General features: G+C 42.2%; 1 protein-coding gene across 4 annotated transcripts in view; it reads left to right on the top strand.

The window, feature by feature from the left end:
• The first annotated feature begins 124 nt into the window (after positions 1 to 124).
• The window catches only part of LOC139558026 (polypeptide N-acetylgalactosaminyltransferase 6-like), a 41,013-nt gene continuing 24,058 nt past the window's right edge, over positions 125 to 17,079 (top strand). For 2 of the 4 annotated variants that reach the window (XM_071373439.1, XM_071373440.1), the window contains exons 1-4: positions 13,250 to 13,402; positions 13,528 to 13,764; positions 13,895 to 14,178; positions 15,180 to 15,352. In XM_071373439.1, the coding sequence (XP_071229540.1) occupies positions 13,253 to 13,402; positions 13,528 to 13,764; positions 13,895 to 14,178; positions 15,180 to 15,352 (844 nt within the window). In that variant the 5' untranslated portion in view covers positions 13,250 to 13,252. Of the gene's footprint in view, positions 6,067 to 13,249; positions 13,403 to 13,527; positions 13,765 to 13,894; positions 14,179 to 15,179; positions 15,353 to 17,079 lie in introns of those variants that run through there. The other 2 variants (XM_071373438.1, XM_071373437.1) reach the window with 2 other exon arrangements.

Genomic DNA, 17,079 nt, shown 5'->3' with positions numbered 1-17,079 from the left:
GGGGTGAGTGAGTGAGTTAGTGAAAAAGAAAGAATGGGGGGAAGGAGTGAGAAGAGACAGGGGGGTGAGTGAGTTAGGGAAAGAGGGAGAATGGGGGGGAAGAAGTTGGAAGAGAGAGGGGGGAGTGAATGAGTTAAGGAAAGAGGGAGAATGGGGGGGAAGAAGTGAGAAGAGACAGGGGGGGTGAGTGAGTGAGTTAGTGAAAAAGAAAGAATGGGGGGAAGGAGTGAGAAGAGACAGGGGGGGTGAGTGAGTTAGTGAAAAAGAAAGAATGGGGGGGAAGAAGTGAGAAGAGAGAGGGGGGAGTGAGTTAAGGAAAGAGGGAGAATGGGGGAAGAAGAGAGGGGGAGAGTGAGACGAGACCGAGAGAGCAAGAAAGAGAGAGAGAGACAAACGGCTAATGAACACTGGAACATAAAGAAAAAAACAGATCAGCTCTATGATGGACAGGTGTATGTGTGTGACAATGTATTCTTCTGCACACAACTTTAGGGTTGCGTCTCAAATGCCACCCTATTCCCTATATAGGGGCCCTGGTCAAAATTAGTGCACTACATAGGGAATAGGGTGCCGTATGGAACGCACCCACATAATTTTGTTCTTACTACAACACTTTTTTGACAAAGCTACTTGAAAGATATAAAGAAATAATTATAATGAAGACCTGTTGCCTTACAGAACAAAAGGCAATATTTGTTTTGTTGTGAGCTACACTACAAGTAGTTCACGTCCGGAGTCATTATTTATTTTTCACTGAAATGGATAGAGTTTTTTGTTGTCGTGACGACCTTGGAACATAAACTATATATGTATTATATGAAATATGCAAGGATAAGAAGAAATGGATGAAAACGACCAAAGAACACGTTTGATTATGAGAGACTGACTACACACATCTACCAATTTCAGTTTGAAATGAATGCAGAATGAACAACTGAAATGATTGCAGATCAAACAACTGAATTTACTGCAGAATGAACAACTGAAATGATTGACAACAAAGGCCACAGAAATCAACGTAACGTTCTTTGATAGCGGCGATCACTTACAGTATATTGATAATATGAAGGAGAGCTGAGAAATCTGTCTTTGGTTGTCCACAGCGAATATAGAGAGAGACCGCACACACACACACAGGGTTGGGTTACAGTTACTAGTTACTTGTCCAAAATGTAGATTACCCCAACGCAGTAATGTAATCTGATTACTTTCAGCTACTTTTGGATTACTTCCCCTTAAGAGGCGTAAGAAGAAGACTAAAAGGATCCATCAAACGCATTTAGTGTGTCATCACAGTGGTCTCTGACATCATAGTGGTCTCTGACATCATAGTGGTCTCTGACATCATAGTGGTCTCTAACATCATAGTGGTCTCTGACATCATAGTGGTCTCTGACTTGTGGTTAGAGTCGGTCAGGTGGAACAAACTTAAACTTGAGGTGGAACAAACTTAAACTTGAGCCTTTTTTTCAAGGCTGAATTGAATGTCAATGTGAATTTTTTGTCAAACAGCCTTTCTGAATTTATAAGTAATCCAATAAATAATCATCTCTTTTCTGAAAAGTTTTTGTAATCTGATTACAATATTTCTGCTGGTAACGTAACTGATTACTGTTCGTTTCAGTTTTTTTTGTAATCCGATTACATATAACGGATTACATGTAACCCTACACACACACGCATACCAGTCTTGGGTTGGATTTCTGTGTTCCTTTCAGGGCCTCTATTGTGTGCAGGCTAACAAACCCACAGAAGGTGGTTTTCTCTTTGCTAGGTATGATCAATTACTTTCTCTCTCTAGATGTATTTTTTGGTACAAGCCAAAACAGAAACGTTAGTGAAGGACAAACAAACAACTGCATTGGTGCCATGGTACTAGAGGGAGTTTTAACTGCTATGAGATGTTTTCTATCAAATAAGTGTGTGTGTGTGTGTGTGTGTGTGTGTGTGTGTGTGTGTGTGTGTGTGAGAGAGAGAGTGAGAGGGGGTAACTGTATGTTATCTTTAAAGGGGCATAACTTTTCACTGTGAGGTTTTTAAAGATACGGTATGACAAATGGAGTGTACCCAAATGGCATCCTATTCCCCATATAGTACACAACTTTAGACCAGAGCCCTATGCACCCTATTCCCTATATAGTGTACTACTTTAGACCAGAGCCTTATGCACCCTATTCCCTATATAGTGTACTACTTTAGACAAGAGCCCTATGCACCCTATTCCCTATATAGTGTACTACTTTTGACCTGAACCCTGTGGGTCCTGGTAGTGCGCTATGGGCTTGGTCAATAGAAGTGCACTATATAGGGAATAGGATGCCATTTGGGATGTAGAAATACTTTCTTGCCAAAATGATTGCATGTGTTGTTATTATATCTTATACTTTGGAGTTGTGTTCATTCCTGATTTTCATTTTTGTTGATTTATTTGTATTTTTTAATCACCTTTACTTCATTTATTTAATTCAAATGTTCTGTGATTATGATTGCAATTCCATTCCAACCCTAAATGTATAAAAACACTCATTGATTTTGGATTGTATTAAAAAATATGGGCAGGAGGTGGTTCTCTACAGTACAATGTAATAGGAGAATACACAAAAGTTATTATTTTAAGTCCACTAGCTGTTACCTTGAAATAAGGGTTACATCTATAGCAGTATCTGTACTACATAGTATTTAACGCTATCTGATTTGGCAAGTAGAGGACGTTCGCATGACTGTAAATTGGATAAAAATCGTCTGCTAAATGGCATTATATTATTATTATTATACAGTATAATAGTCTCTTTACCCCCAAAGGAGTACTGTATTTTGAAACTGTTATTTTATGAATGTACGTAAATCACTAAAGATATTGTACGTCTATGGTGACACTACTACTACTACTACTCATTATTTTCGCAGTACTAACATTATCTACCTTGTATTGAAAGAAATGACCAGAAAGCCCAATGCGGGCTCCCAGGTCAGGACAGGGATGTGACCTGTTCTTTTGCACCAACATGAGGGAGAGGAAGAGCTACTGCTGTGTTTATACTCTATGCCACTCTCTTCCCTTGGTACTCTGAGTCTCACCGTACTGTATATCAGGGGAGGAGATTATATAGGGCCTACCATGGTGACTTGGGGTCTCTGTCTATCTATCTTCTCCCTCAACCATTAGGAACGAAATAATAAAGAGTGGAACAGGCGGAGGTACCATCTGAACTTGCCCAATAAGAAACGACTTGTTTTCGTTTTCCAATGCAAAACGTTTTGCTACTGTGTGCCCTAATGAACACGAATGATCCTGCTGATCCCCTGAGCAGCCTGTGTGTAGGAGGGAATGGATATCTGATTGAAGTTGATTTGTTCCCCCCTTTTTATTTTGTATTTTTTCCCCATTAGTCTCTTATTGTATTTGAGTTGAAAGGCCAACAAAATAATGTTTGTTTGTTTTTCCATTCCAAAAATAACACTATACCAGAATTTAAGAAATTCGTTTGATTTCCCCTTGATACGAAATCAATAAATGGCTGTTTTGTATTATTGATGATTGTCATTCAGTTATTATTCAATCAATGTCTGCCCCTAATCAATGTGCTATGTAAACCTATGTTTTTTGCTGCTGTTTCATTGCAATGCACATTTTAGTCAAATAATAAGTTAGTAAAGTTATTGGTAATGTCATGTTCATAATAATGGGTAACACTTTACCTTAAGTTTGACATTTTGGTCATTTAGCAGACACTCTTATCCAGAGCGACTTACAGGAGTATTTGGGGTTAAGTACCTTGCTCAAGGGCACATCGACAGATTTTTCACCTAGTCGGCTCAGGGATTCGACCAGCAACCTTTCGGTTACTGGCCCAATGCTCTTAACCGCTGGGCTACCTGCCACCAGTTGCTACTATACCCCCTGTCAACTAAACATTAATAATAACTGTAGTAACAACACTGTAGTCACATAGGAATTGCTACGTAACTACATGGTTTTAGAATGGGAGTTAGCCTTGTTGCACCATCCTGATCCCGCCAGCTAACATAACATTAGGGCTCCCGAGTGGCGCAGCGGTCTAAGGCACTGCATCTCAGTGCTAGCGGCATCACTACAGACCCTGGTTCGATTCCAGGCTGTATCACAACTGGCCGTGATTGGGAGTCCCATAGGGCGCCGCACAGTTGGCCCAGCATCGTCCGGGTTTGGTCTGGGTAGGCTGTCATTGTAAATAAGAATTTGTTCTTAACTGACTTGACTAGTTAAATAAAGGTTACTTTTTTTTTAATCAGTTTCGCTATATGGATAAAGTGAAACTAAACCAGAGCACAGCAGTAAGGATGGTGGATTAAGATGCGGCTAGCAGGGTTGGGATCAAATTCATTTAAATTCCAGTCAATTCAGGAAGTACACTGAAAAGTCAAATTCCAATTCTCTTCCATGCTTGTCAATGACTGACATTTGTAATTGTAATTAAGATTTGCTTTTTGAATTGAAATGAATTGAGCCCAACAATGGAGGCTAGATGGGAGTAGGCCTGAAGGGAAAGTGTAGACCGGTAGGGTTTTTATTTCTAAACACACCACACAGAAGGGCCTAGCTAGTACCACTGGAGGGCAATGTAAGACCTCCCATAGTTTCACTCTTCTGTCTTATTCACCAGTCAACTGATAGAACTAAATCAGTTTGATTATCCAATAATTGTCTTTTGACGACAGACCAAAAAGCAATTTGTTGAACAATGTAATTTACTGCAATAGATGGAATTCCTATGCCGTATCATTCAATCTCAACTCTGGACCTCGAAGCCAGTTTCCACTGCATTTTTTTCATTGTTCCCCTTTAATCAGGGACCGACTTAGACTTGGGACACCAGGTGTGTGCAATTAATTATCAGCAGGCCCCAGACCTCATAGGGTAAGAATGAAATACCCCTGCCCTATATAGTGCACACATGTTGACCAGGGTCCTATGGGGACACAACATGGTTTTGGTAGACTATCATGGTGTTGCTGGAATGTCAATCAACTGCCTGCGATCAAGATTTAGACCTTGCGCATTAAGCTGAGAGATGGAGGCAAGCAATTGGCTTCTCAATGTCTGAAGTTAAATCCCAAATGGCATCCTATTACCTATACAGTGCACTACTTTGGACCAGAGCCCTATTGGCCTTGGTCAAAATTAGTGCAATAGGGAATAGGGTGCCATTTGGGACAATACAGAATAAATCAGTCTACAGTTTCAAGACGGCAGTAGTGGAGATGGTATTTAATTGCTTTGACATGAATAATGTAACTATGTTGAAGTAATGGCTATGTTAACTTAGACTACAGCATTCTATGCTGAGCATTAATTAAACAATGTGTCACGCCCTGACCATAGAGAGCCCTCGGTTCTCTATGGTGTTTAGGTCAGAGCGTGACTGGGGGGGTTATCTAGTTTATAGATTTCTCGGTTGGTGGTTTGTGTGGTTCCCAATTAGAGGCAGCTGGTAATCGTTGCCTCTAATTGGGGATCATATTTAGGTAGGCTTTTTCCCCACCTGCATTTGTGGGATATTGTTTGTGTTTGAGCACTAGGTCGTCACAGTATTTGTAAGTTTTGTTATTTTGTTTCTAGTTTCACTTTGTAATTAATGATGTGGAACTCAATTCCAAGATCGTGACACAATGTGAATTATTTTTCCTGCTGCCAAATGGCTAATCTAATCGTCTTGAAAATCAGAGTGATTTTGATGTAGAATAAATTCATCTAGGCTTCAGATGTTTTAAAGTTGTATTCCTGGTTGCAAAGTAACAGTAGACAAGCCCATAGACATGACGGACCGTCACAGTCCGGTCTGTGTCAGTGACGTGGAGTTAAGTTTTCTTTAGGACCCTGCAGACGGGAGTTAATCATTTCAACGAATGGCACCTGTTCGATTCAAAGGGGAAATCGGGAGGCCACAGTGTTGGTGCAAGTATATCCTTTTCGCGCGGAGTAAAATAAACTTTTAAAATGATTACCTACGTCCATCTATCTTATTTGCAATACTAAATAAAGAGCGTCGCAAAGCCGTCTCTTCAAATTTGTGAACAGGTTCCAAGGTAAGAAAGAAAGATCTCCGGGAGACAACGCATCATTGCATCTGTCTTGTATCGTACTATGAACCGTTTTTTCCCTTATGCACCAGAACGGCTACATTTGTATTGCAATAAAGTTATGTTACTGTATGTAATTTCCTGTGAGACACTTATAGAACAAGAAACGATAGGGATAGTGGCTGCTTATGTTATTTTATCCTATCTATGTCATACATTTAGTTATTTTGTCGTTTGTGTAAATCACAAAGTCAAAAAAAAAAAAAAGATTTCCCTAACTCAAGTCATATTTCATACGCTATAGTCAAATACTTCCTGATCATTTTGTCACAAACAATTTCCTGCTTCTGGCATCTTATAACGACGAGCTGGAAAAGATCTTAGATGAGGCAACGTGTTTAAAAACCACTCAAATTTACTTGGGAATTAAATGAGAGTTCAGTTTAGGGCTAACAGTGCCTTCAATAATTCTATGGTTACTTACTTTCAAAAGCTTATTTAGTATTGTAGTGTTACAAAGTTGCAGTTGTTGCAAGTGTAACAATGTTGCAGTTTCATGTTCACTTGGTGTCTGTAGTATCTAGCAGTAGTATGGATGGTATACATCACTCCTCACCGCTGTTGCCAACCCTTTGTACTGTTTCCGGTATGTAAATTACTGGTTAACCAGATTTATGGGTGCACTTCCTATTTTCACTGCATAGTGCTAATTGGATAATACAACATTTCTATATTGTTTTACAATAGTAGAAACTAAACATAAAAAGGAGATTAAAACAACACCAAATCAAATTGTATTTGTCACATACACATGGTTAGCAGATGTTAATGCGAGTGTAGCGAAATGCTTGTGCTTCTAGTTCCGACAATGCAGTAATAACCAACAAGTAATCTAACCTAACAATTCCACAACTACTACCTTATACACACAAGTGTAAAGGAATAAAGAATATGTACATACAGATATATGAATGAGTGATGGTACAGAACGGCATAGGCAAGATGCAGTAGATGGTATCGCGTACAGTATATACATATGAGATGAGTAATGTAGGGTATGTAAACAAAAGTGCATAGTTTAAAGTGGCTAGTGATACATGTATTACATAAAGATGGCAAGATGCAGTAGATATAGAGTACAGTATATACATATACATTATTAAGTGGCATTGTTTAAAGTGGCTAGTGATACATTTTTTATCAATTTCCATTATTAAAGTGAGCTGGAGTTGAGTCAGTATGTTGGCAGCAGCCACTCGATGTTAGTTGTGGCTGTTTTTCAGTCTCCCGGTCCCTGCTTTGATGCACCTGTACTGACCTCGCCTTCTGGATGATAGCGGGGTGAACAGGCAGTGGCTCGGGTGGTTGTTGTCCTTGATGATCTTTATGGCCTTCCTGTGATATCGGGTGGTGTAGGTAGTCCACCAGACTAAGATCAGGAAGAAACAGAGAGAAGGAGTAGGGCTAATGAAGGGAAGGGTATGAGTGAACGAGTAGGTGTTGTGTGTCAGAGGGGGAGTATGTGGGGGGGTCATAAGGTTAGGCCATGGTGAACAGGTGAGGCTTTAGGAGGGACTGAAAGATGGTGATGGTCTCCGTCATGGTTGGAGCAACCCTGGAAAAGGCCCTGTCACCAAAACACTGGAGCTTGGACCTGGGAAGCAACAAGGTGGCCTGCTGTGGTGGAGTATAACTAGTTGGAGCTTATGGAGGGAGCTTGAGTTGATGCTAGAGAGTAGTGAGTTGCAGTTGATGCCAGAGAGTAGTGAGTTGCAGTTGATGCCAGAGAGTAGTGAGTTGCAGTTGATGCCAGAGAGTAGTGAGTTGCAGTTGTCGAGATGGGAGATGAACGCGTGGATCAGGTTTTCAGCAGCAGGACAGGAAAGGGAGGACCTGACTTTGGCATTAATGCGGAGGTGGAAGAATGAGGTTTTGACAGTCTGTCGGATGTGGTGGACGAAGGAGAGGGTGGAGTCCAGGATTATGCCAAGGTTGCCGTGCGTGGGGAGAGGGAGAGACGATGGTATCATCAATGGTTTCCAACTTTGCTGAGTGTGGTTTTGGTTCCTATGACGAAGTTCGGTTTTTGTCACTGTTTAGCTTGAGGAAGATGTGTTGCATTCAGGTTTGTATTTCAGAGGCAGTATTCAATGTGGGTCAGAGGTGGGTTGAGGAAGGATTTGGTGCTGAGGTAGCTCTGGGTGTCGTTGGCGTAACAGTGGAAGTCAAGGTTGAATGGCAGAGGATCTGACCAAGGGGGAGGATGTAGATGAGGAAGAGTAAAATACCCAGCACAGAGCCCTGGGGGACACCCTGTGTGACAGCAGCGGAGTCAGAGGTGTGGCCATTGAGGGAGATGGTGGGTCCAGTTGGTGAGGTAAGATTGTAGCCAGGAGAGTGCGGCGCCCTCCAGCCTGGTAAGCAGGACTTGATGGCTCAGGTCCAGGAGAATCCGGATGTTGAGGGCATCAGCAGAGGTTAGGAGGTCATTGAGGTAGGTTTGTAGTTGGGAGGCAACAGTCCTTTCAAATCAAATGTTATTTGTCACATGCTTCGTAAAGAACAGGTGTGTATACTGACAGTGAAATTCTTACTTACGGGCCCTTCCCAACAGTGCAGATTATATCAAAATAATAGAAAGATAATAACACTAAGAATAAATACACAATGAGTAACAATAACTTGTCTATATACACAAAGTACCCGTACAGAGTCGATGTGCAGTGGTACAAGTGCCCCCAACACTCAGGCCCTTCACGAGGTAGTTGAGGTACATAAACTCAGCAAAAAAAGAAACTTCCTTTTTTCAGGACCCTGTCTTTCAAAGATAATTCGGAAAAATCCAAATAACTTCACAGATCTTCATTGTAAAGGGTTTAAACACTGTTTCCCATGCTTGTTCAATGAACCATAAACAATTAATGAACATGCACCTGTGGAACGGTCATTAAGACACTAACAGCTCACAGACGGTAGGCAATTAAGGTCACAGTTATGAAAACTTAGGACACTAAAGAGACCTTTCTACTGACTCTGAAAAACACCAAAAGAAAGATGCCCATGGTCCCTGCTCATCTGCGTGAACTTGCCTTAGGCATGCTGCAAGGAGGCATGAGGACTGCAGATGTGGCCAGGGCAATACATTGCAATGTCTGTACTGTGAGACGCCTAAGACAGCGCTACAGGGAGACAGGACGGACAGCTGATCATCCTCGCAGTGGCAGACCACGTGTAACAACATCTGCACAGGATCGGTACATCCGAACATCACACCTGCGAGACAGGTACTGCCCGAGTTACACCAGGAATGCACATCCCTCCATCATTGCTCAGACTGTCCGCAATAGGCTGAGAGAGGCTGGACTGAGGGCTTGTAGGCCTGTTGTAAGCCAGGTCCTCACTAGAGGTCGACTGATTATGATTTTTCAATGCCGATACCGATTATTGGAGGACCAAAAAGCCGATAGCGATTTTCGGCCGATTTTTATTTATTTATTTGTAATAATGACAATTACAACAATACTGAATGAACACTTATTTTAACGTAATATAGTACATCAATAAAATAAATGTAGCCTCAAATAAATAATGAAACATGTTCAATTTGGTTTAAATAATGCAAAAACAAAGTGTTGGAGAAGAAAGTAAAAGTGCAATATGTGCCATGTAAGAAAGCTAACGTTTAAGTTCCTTGCTCAGAACATGAGAACATATGAAAGCTGGTGGTTCCTTTTAACATGAGTCTTCAATATTCCCAGTTAAGAAGTTTTAGGTTGTAGTTAATATAGGAATTATAGGACTATTTCTCTCTATACGATTTGTATTTCATATACCTTTGACTATTGGATGTTCTTATAGGCACTTTAGTATTGCCAGTGTAACAGTATAGCTTCCGTCCCTCTCCTCACCGCTACCTGGGCTCGAACCAGGAACACATCGACAACAGCCACCCTCGAAGCAGCGTTACCCATGCAGAGCAAAGGGAACAACTACTCCAAGTCTCAGAGCGAGTGACGTTTGAAACGCTATTAGCGCGCACCCCGCTAACTAGCTAAAGTTGTCCAAGAACTTTGTAACAAAATATTAACATTTTGACATCTGGATTGTTATTTGTTACGGTTCCAACATTAATTACATTTTATTGGAAGGGCGAACTTTATATTAGAAGTTGCTCTGAACATATTTTCCATACTACATGGTAGAACTAGAAAGATTCCTCTTTCTTCACATGGCATGTAACTGACGTCTGTTACCAGCATAAAAACAAGCCAAACTACATTCGAGTCAGTAGTGTTCTGTGTGGCCAATGTTGGGCTCTTGAACCACGAGAGTGTATTGAATCAATGAGGGAGGTAGGCTTTCCTTGAGAGGACTGGCTTAAATGAATGAGAGTTTTTAAGAGGCCCTAAGCCGTGTTCACCCGAAGCCTATCATTATTGTGATTGATACCCCCTCATAAAGCAGGATGTGTTGAATAGCCAGAGTCCAAGATCTGTTTGTGTGGTCTTGCCAGATCCATTGAATGACAGTAATGGATTTGTTACGACAGCACAAACCAAGCCATATTCATTAGGAACGATTCAAAATCAAATGTTTTTTGTCACATGCGCCGAATACAACCATTGTAGACCTTACAGTGAAATGTTTACTTACAAGCCCTTAAACAACAATGCAATTTTAAGAAAAATAATTGTTAAAGTATTTACTGAAATAAACTGAAGTAAAAAAAATTACAAATACAATTGAAAAATAACTAATAATTAATGGCTAGTTGTGTGTGTGTGTGTGTGTGTGTGTGTGTGTGTGTGTGTGTGTGTGTGTGTGTGTGTGTGTGTGTGTGTGTGTGTGTGTGTGTTATGTGAGGCGTCATTCATTAATGTGTGTGGGAGCTGCTCAGTCAGTCGACAGGTGAAGGCCCACATGGTGACACGCACATCCGGGAGGGGGAGGGGAGGGTATGACCGGTGTTTACTTGGACAGGTGTGTTCTTGGCTGGAGCAGGTGAGGGCAGGCAGGTATGATTAGAATTTACAGTGGACACATTTAAAATACATAGTTGTGGTACATTGTGATTCTCAGGTGTTAATAGGTCCAGGGGTGTTCTCTGGGTGGAGCAGGTGTTAATAGGTCCAGGGGTGTTCTCTGGATGGAGCATGTGTTAATACAGTGAGGGAAAAAAGTATTTGATCCCCTGCTGATTTTGTTCGTTTGCCCACTGACATTGAAATGATCAGTCTGTAATTTTAATGGTAGGTTTATTTGAACAGTGAGAGACAGAATAACAACAAAAAAATCCAGAAAAACGCATGTCAAAAATGTTATAAATTGATTTGCATTTTAATGAGGGAAATAAGTATTTGACCCCTCTGCAAAACATGACTTAGTACTTGGTGGCAAAACCCTTGTTGGCAATCACAGAGGTCAGATGCTTCTTGTAGTTGGCCACCAGGTTTGCACACATCTCAGGAGGGATTTTGTCCCACTCCTCTTTGCAGATCTTCTTCAAGTCATTAAGGTTTCGAGGCTGACGTTTGGCAACTCGAACCTTCAGCTCCCTCCACAGATTTTCTATGGGATTAAGGTCTGGAGACTGGCTAGGCCACTCCAGGACCTTAATGTGCTTTTTCTTGAGCCACTCCTTTGTTGCCTTGGCCGTGTGTTTTGGGTCATTGTCATGCTGGAATACCCATCCACGACCCATTTTCAATACCCTGGCTGAGGGAAGGAGGTTTTCACCCAAGATTTGACGGCACATGGCCCCGTCCATCGTCCCTTTGATGCGGTGAAGTTGTCCTGTCCCCTTAGCAGAAAAACACCCCCAAAGCATAATGTTTCCACCTCCATGTTTGACGGTGGGGATGGTTTCTTGGGGTCATAGGCAGCATTCCTCCTCCTCCAAACACGGCAAGTTGAGTTGATGCCAAAGAACTCCATTTTGGTCTAGTCTGACCACAACACGTTCACCCAGTTGTCCTCTGAATCATTCAAATGTTCATTGGCAAACTTCAGACGGGCATGTATATGTGCTTTCTTGAGCAGGGGGACCTTGCGGGCGCTGCAGGATTTCAGTCCTTCACGGCGTAGTGTGTTACCAATTGTTTTCTTGGTGACTATGGTCCCAGCTGCCTTGAGATCATTGACAAGATCCTCCTGTGTAGTTCTGGGCTGATTCCTCACCATTCTCATGATCATTGCAACTCCATGAGGTGAGATCTTGCATGGAGCCCTAGGCCAAGGGAGTTTGACAGTTCTTTTGTGTTTCTTCCATTTGCGAATAATCGCACCAACTGTTGTCACCTTCTCACCAAGCTGCTTGGCAATGGTCTTGTAGCCCATTCCAGCCTTGTGTAGATCTACAATCTTGTCCCTGACATCCTTGGAGAGCTCTTTGGTCTTGGCCATGGTGGAGAGTTTGGAATCTGATTGATTGATTGCTTCTGTGGACAGGTGTCTTTTATACAGGTAAGAAACTGAGATTAGTAGCACTCCCTTTAAGAGTGTGCTCCTAATCTCAGCTCGTTACCTGTATGAAAGACACCTGGGAGCCAGAAATCTTTCTGATTGAGAGGGGGTCAAATACTTATTTCCCTCATTAAAATGCAAATCAATTTATAACATTTTTGACATGCGTTTTTCTGGATATTTTTGTTGTTATTCTGTCTCTCACTGTTCAAATAAACCTACCATTAAAATTATAGACTGATAATTTCTTTGTCAGTAGGCAAACGTACAAAATCAGCAGGGGATCAAATACTTTTTTCCCTCACTGTAGGTCCAGGGGTGTTCTCTGGGTGGAGCAGGTGTTAATAGGTCCAGGGGTGTTCTCTGGGTGGAGCAGGTGTTAATAGGTCCAGGGGTGTTCTCTGGGTGGAGTAGGTGTTAATAGGTCCAGAGGTGTTCTCTGGGTGGAAGAGGTGTTAATAGGTCCAGGGGTGTTCTCTGGGTGGAGCAGGTGTTAATAGGTCCAGGGGTGTTCTCTGGGTGGAGCAGGTGGGTACAGGTGCAATATTCCAGGTTGTTTACTGAGAGGTGTGTTCTGTTTGTTCTTTCACTATCTTGTTCTCTCTACTCACGCCACGTGTGTGTTGTGTATGTGTGTGTGGCTGTTCCTCTGGGACTCCTCCTCCACCCAGGAAAGAGAAAGCGAGAGAGAGAGAGAGAGAGAGAGTAGCTATGACAGTGGATGAGTGCTATGAGAGTTGCTAGGTACACGCATAGTACAGGCTGGTTAAGAAGAGCTGACTGGTCCACATCTTTTGACATTTGGCTGGTAGTTATTATAGACATCTGTTTTTGGGTAGAACTACATTTTAAAACTGCAATAGATTCACCTTGGTGTCAGGTAAGGAAAGTATTTTCTGTCTATTTAAGAAAATTGTAGATATTCTTGAACAGCTCTTGGCTGCCATTACTATATAATACCTCCAGTTTTAAATGAACTATCTCTTTTCTCCCCCCTCTTTCCAGCAGCGAGCCATTTCGCATTGCCCCACCACCATGCGTCTGTTCCTGCGTCGGCGCATGTCCCTTCTGAAGCTGGCCCTGGCTGGGGGGACTCTGTTTATGGTTGTCCTTGTCGTCCTCCAGAAAGACGTGGGCTTCAGCTCCAACTCTGTCCAGGACCCCTGGTTCCAAGACCTGGTGGAACGCAAGGAGAGAGTGCTGGTGATGGTCCGAGGAGCAGTCAACAACCTGGGCTTCCAGGTACCTTTATGGGTCCATTTGGGGGGGGGGACTAGAGTAGTACAGTGGGTGGGCTTTTGTTTTAATTTTTCTTGCATTATATAATAATTTAAATAAAATGAAGAAAACTAATAATAACCTGGGCTTCCAGATTGGAGCTCCCCAGCCTCCACCGGTGGAGGAGCAGCAGGCCACCTCAGACCGCAACTGTCCTCCAGGTCACTACACCCAAGCAGAGTTGAAGCCAGTCCTGGAGAGGCCCCAACAGGACCCCCAGGGGCCCGGGGCAGATGGGACAGGCTATGAGAAAGACAAGATGACACCAGAGGAGGAGAAAGAGAAGGAAGATGGGATGACTGTTAACTGTTTCAACCAGTTCTCCTCCGACAGGATCTCCCTCAGCCGTAGCCTAGGAGACGACACCCGGCCACCAGAGTAAGATTATGTCCCAATTATCTTTCCTTCCTCACAAAGTGTGCACTTGTTCACTTCCCTTCACTGATTTGAAAGGAAATGGCTTGTGTAAGAAATGTGGTGGAAACTCCCATTAGCCCATGCCTACACCAATCCAATGCTTTTAGACTGACCGTTTTTTCCTAAAAGCTTTCAAGTTATATTTCAATCACTTTGGTTTACACTACCGGTTAAAAGTTTTAGGACACCTACTCATTCAAGGGTTTGTCTTTATTTTTACTATTTTCTACATTGTAGAATAATAGTGGAGACATCAAAACTATTAAATAACACATATGAAATCATGTAGTAACCCAAAAAGTGTTAAACAAATCAAAATATATTTGAAATTCTTCAAATGGCCACCCTTTGCCTTGATGGCAGCTTTGCACACTCTTGGCATTCTCTCAACCAGCTTCATGAGGTAGTCACCTGGAATGCATTTCAATTAACAGGTGTGCCTTTTTTAAAGTTAATTTGTGGAATTTCTTTCCTTCTTAATGCATTTGAGCCAATCAGTGGTGTTGTGACAAGTCTGAAACCAACAGGACCCTAAACAGCTTCTACCCCCAAGCCATAAGACTGCAAAGTAGTTTGTTAAATAGTTCATCAATAGCTACTCAGACTATCTACAATGACTCATTTTTAACAATAACTCTTTTGACTCATCCCATACGCTGCTGCTACTGTTTTATCTATCCTGTTGCCTAGTCACTTTACCTAAATCTACATATCTACCTCGTACCACTGCACATCAATTCGGTACTGGTACTCTGTATATATAGCCAAGTTATCGTTACTCATTGTGGATTTATTCCTTGTGTTATTATTTTTATATTATTTAAAACATGTTCTCTCTACATTGTTGGGAAAGGCCAATAACTAAGTAGTTCACTGTTAGTCTAAATCTGTTGTTTACGACGCATGTGACAAATACAATTTGGTTTGATTTGACACAGTCTTGCCCTTTCTTTTCTTCCCAGGTGTGTGGAGCGTAAATTCCGTCGCTGTCCTCCTCTCCCCACCACCAGTGTAATCATAGTGTTCCACAATGAGGCCTGGTCCACCCTGCTGCGTACCGTCTACAGCGTCCTCCACACCTCCCCTGCTGCCCTGCTCACTGAGATCATCATGGTGGACGACGCCAGCACTGCAGGTTGGAATCTTTCAGGGCTTTGCTGTTGCCTAGCTACAGTCCTGTTAATGACATGGGGCAAAACTTAGGGCAGTGATAATTGATCAATTCATATAATTGATTAGTGGACAATGCCAGCACCACAGGTGGGCATGAGGGCTCAAGAACTAGAGCCTGACACCATGGGCCTTGGTTTAGAGCTTGACGCCACTAGGCCTTGGTTTAGAGCTTGACGCCACTAGGCCTTGGTTTAGAGCTTGACGCCACTAGGCCTTGGTTTAGAGCTTGACGCCACTAGGCCTTGCTTGACACCACCGGCTCTTAGAGTAAAACATACTGCTGGGCCTGGGTCGTTCATTAGGACACATCTTAGCCAAGCATTTTGCCATAGGTAATTAAATTAATTCCTTGTTTCTGAGCGCGTTCTTCGGTTTCTTGTCTACGGATCACAACTCCGTTTCAGAGCAAAGCAGAGCAACGTGTGACTTCATTTACACAGGCAGCTCAATTCTGATCTTTTTCACTTATTGGTCTTTTGACCAATTGGATCTGAAAAATATCTGATGTGATTGGTCAAAAGACCAATAAGTGGGGGGAAAAATAGCTGCCTGTGTAAACGCAGCCTACTATTATAATTAGACTGTTAATGTGTCAATGATCATCTCATTCTAAAACTGAGTGTTCCCTTATGAACAGGAAGTGACATTGGCATAGCGTCAGTAATAAAGACTAAAAGAGGAGGTGCTTTTTACACGGTTGGTTAACTACAGTAAAACTGCTCCTGGACCTTGGAACCTCTTCTATCTCCTCTTGTCTGTATCGGTTCGGTTTAATCTCCCTGTTTTAACAACCGTCTTTTCTAAATATGACTGGATGTGGTCGAATGTGGTTACAGTCCTATGCCATCACATTTAGAAGGCATGTGCTTACAGTCCTATGCCATCACATTTAGAAGGCATGTGGTTACAGTCCTATGCCATCACATTTAGACAGCATGCGGTTACAGTACTATGCCATGACATTTAGAAGGCATGTGGTTACAGTCCTATGCCATCACATTTAGACAGCATGCGGTTACAGTACTATGCCATGACATTTAGAAGGCATGTGGTTACAGTCCTATGCCATCACATTTAGAAGGCATGTGGTTACAGTCCTATGCCATCACATTTAGACAGCATGCGGTTACAGTACTATGCCATGACATTTAGAAGGCATGTGGTTACAGTCCTATGCCATCACATTTAGAAGGCATGTGGTTACAGTCCTATGCCATCACATTTAGACAGCATGTGGTTACAGTCCTATGCCATCACATTTAGACAGCATGTGGTTCCAGTACTATGCCATCAGTTAGACAGCATGTGGTTACAGTCCTATGCCATCACATTTAGACAGCATGTGGTTACAGTCCTATGCCATCAGTTAGACAGCATGTGGTTACAGTACTATGCCATCACATTTAGAAGGCATGTGGTTATAGTCCTATGCCATCACATTTAGACAGCATGTGGTTACAGTCCTATGCCATCAGTTAGACAGCATGTGGTTACAGTCCTATGCCATCAGTTAGACAGCATGTGGTTACAGTCCTATGCCATCAGTTAGACAGCATGTGGTTACAGTCCTATGCCATCAGTTAGACAGCATGTGGTTACAGTCCTATGCCATCACATTTAAACAGCATGTGGTTACAGTCCTATGCCATCACATTTAGACAGCATGTGGTTACAGTCCTATCATTTACA

Source organism: Salvelinus alpinus, chromosome 28 (genome assembly GCF_045679555.1).
Source record: "Salvelinus alpinus chromosome 28, SLU_Salpinus.1, whole genome shotgun sequence".
Taxonomy (NCBI): Eukaryota; Metazoa; Chordata; class Actinopteri; order Salmoniformes; family Salmonidae; genus Salvelinus; species Salvelinus alpinus.
The sequence above is the reverse complement of the archived record's forward strand: the minus strand, read 5'-3'. Positions and strand labels throughout refer to the sequence as shown.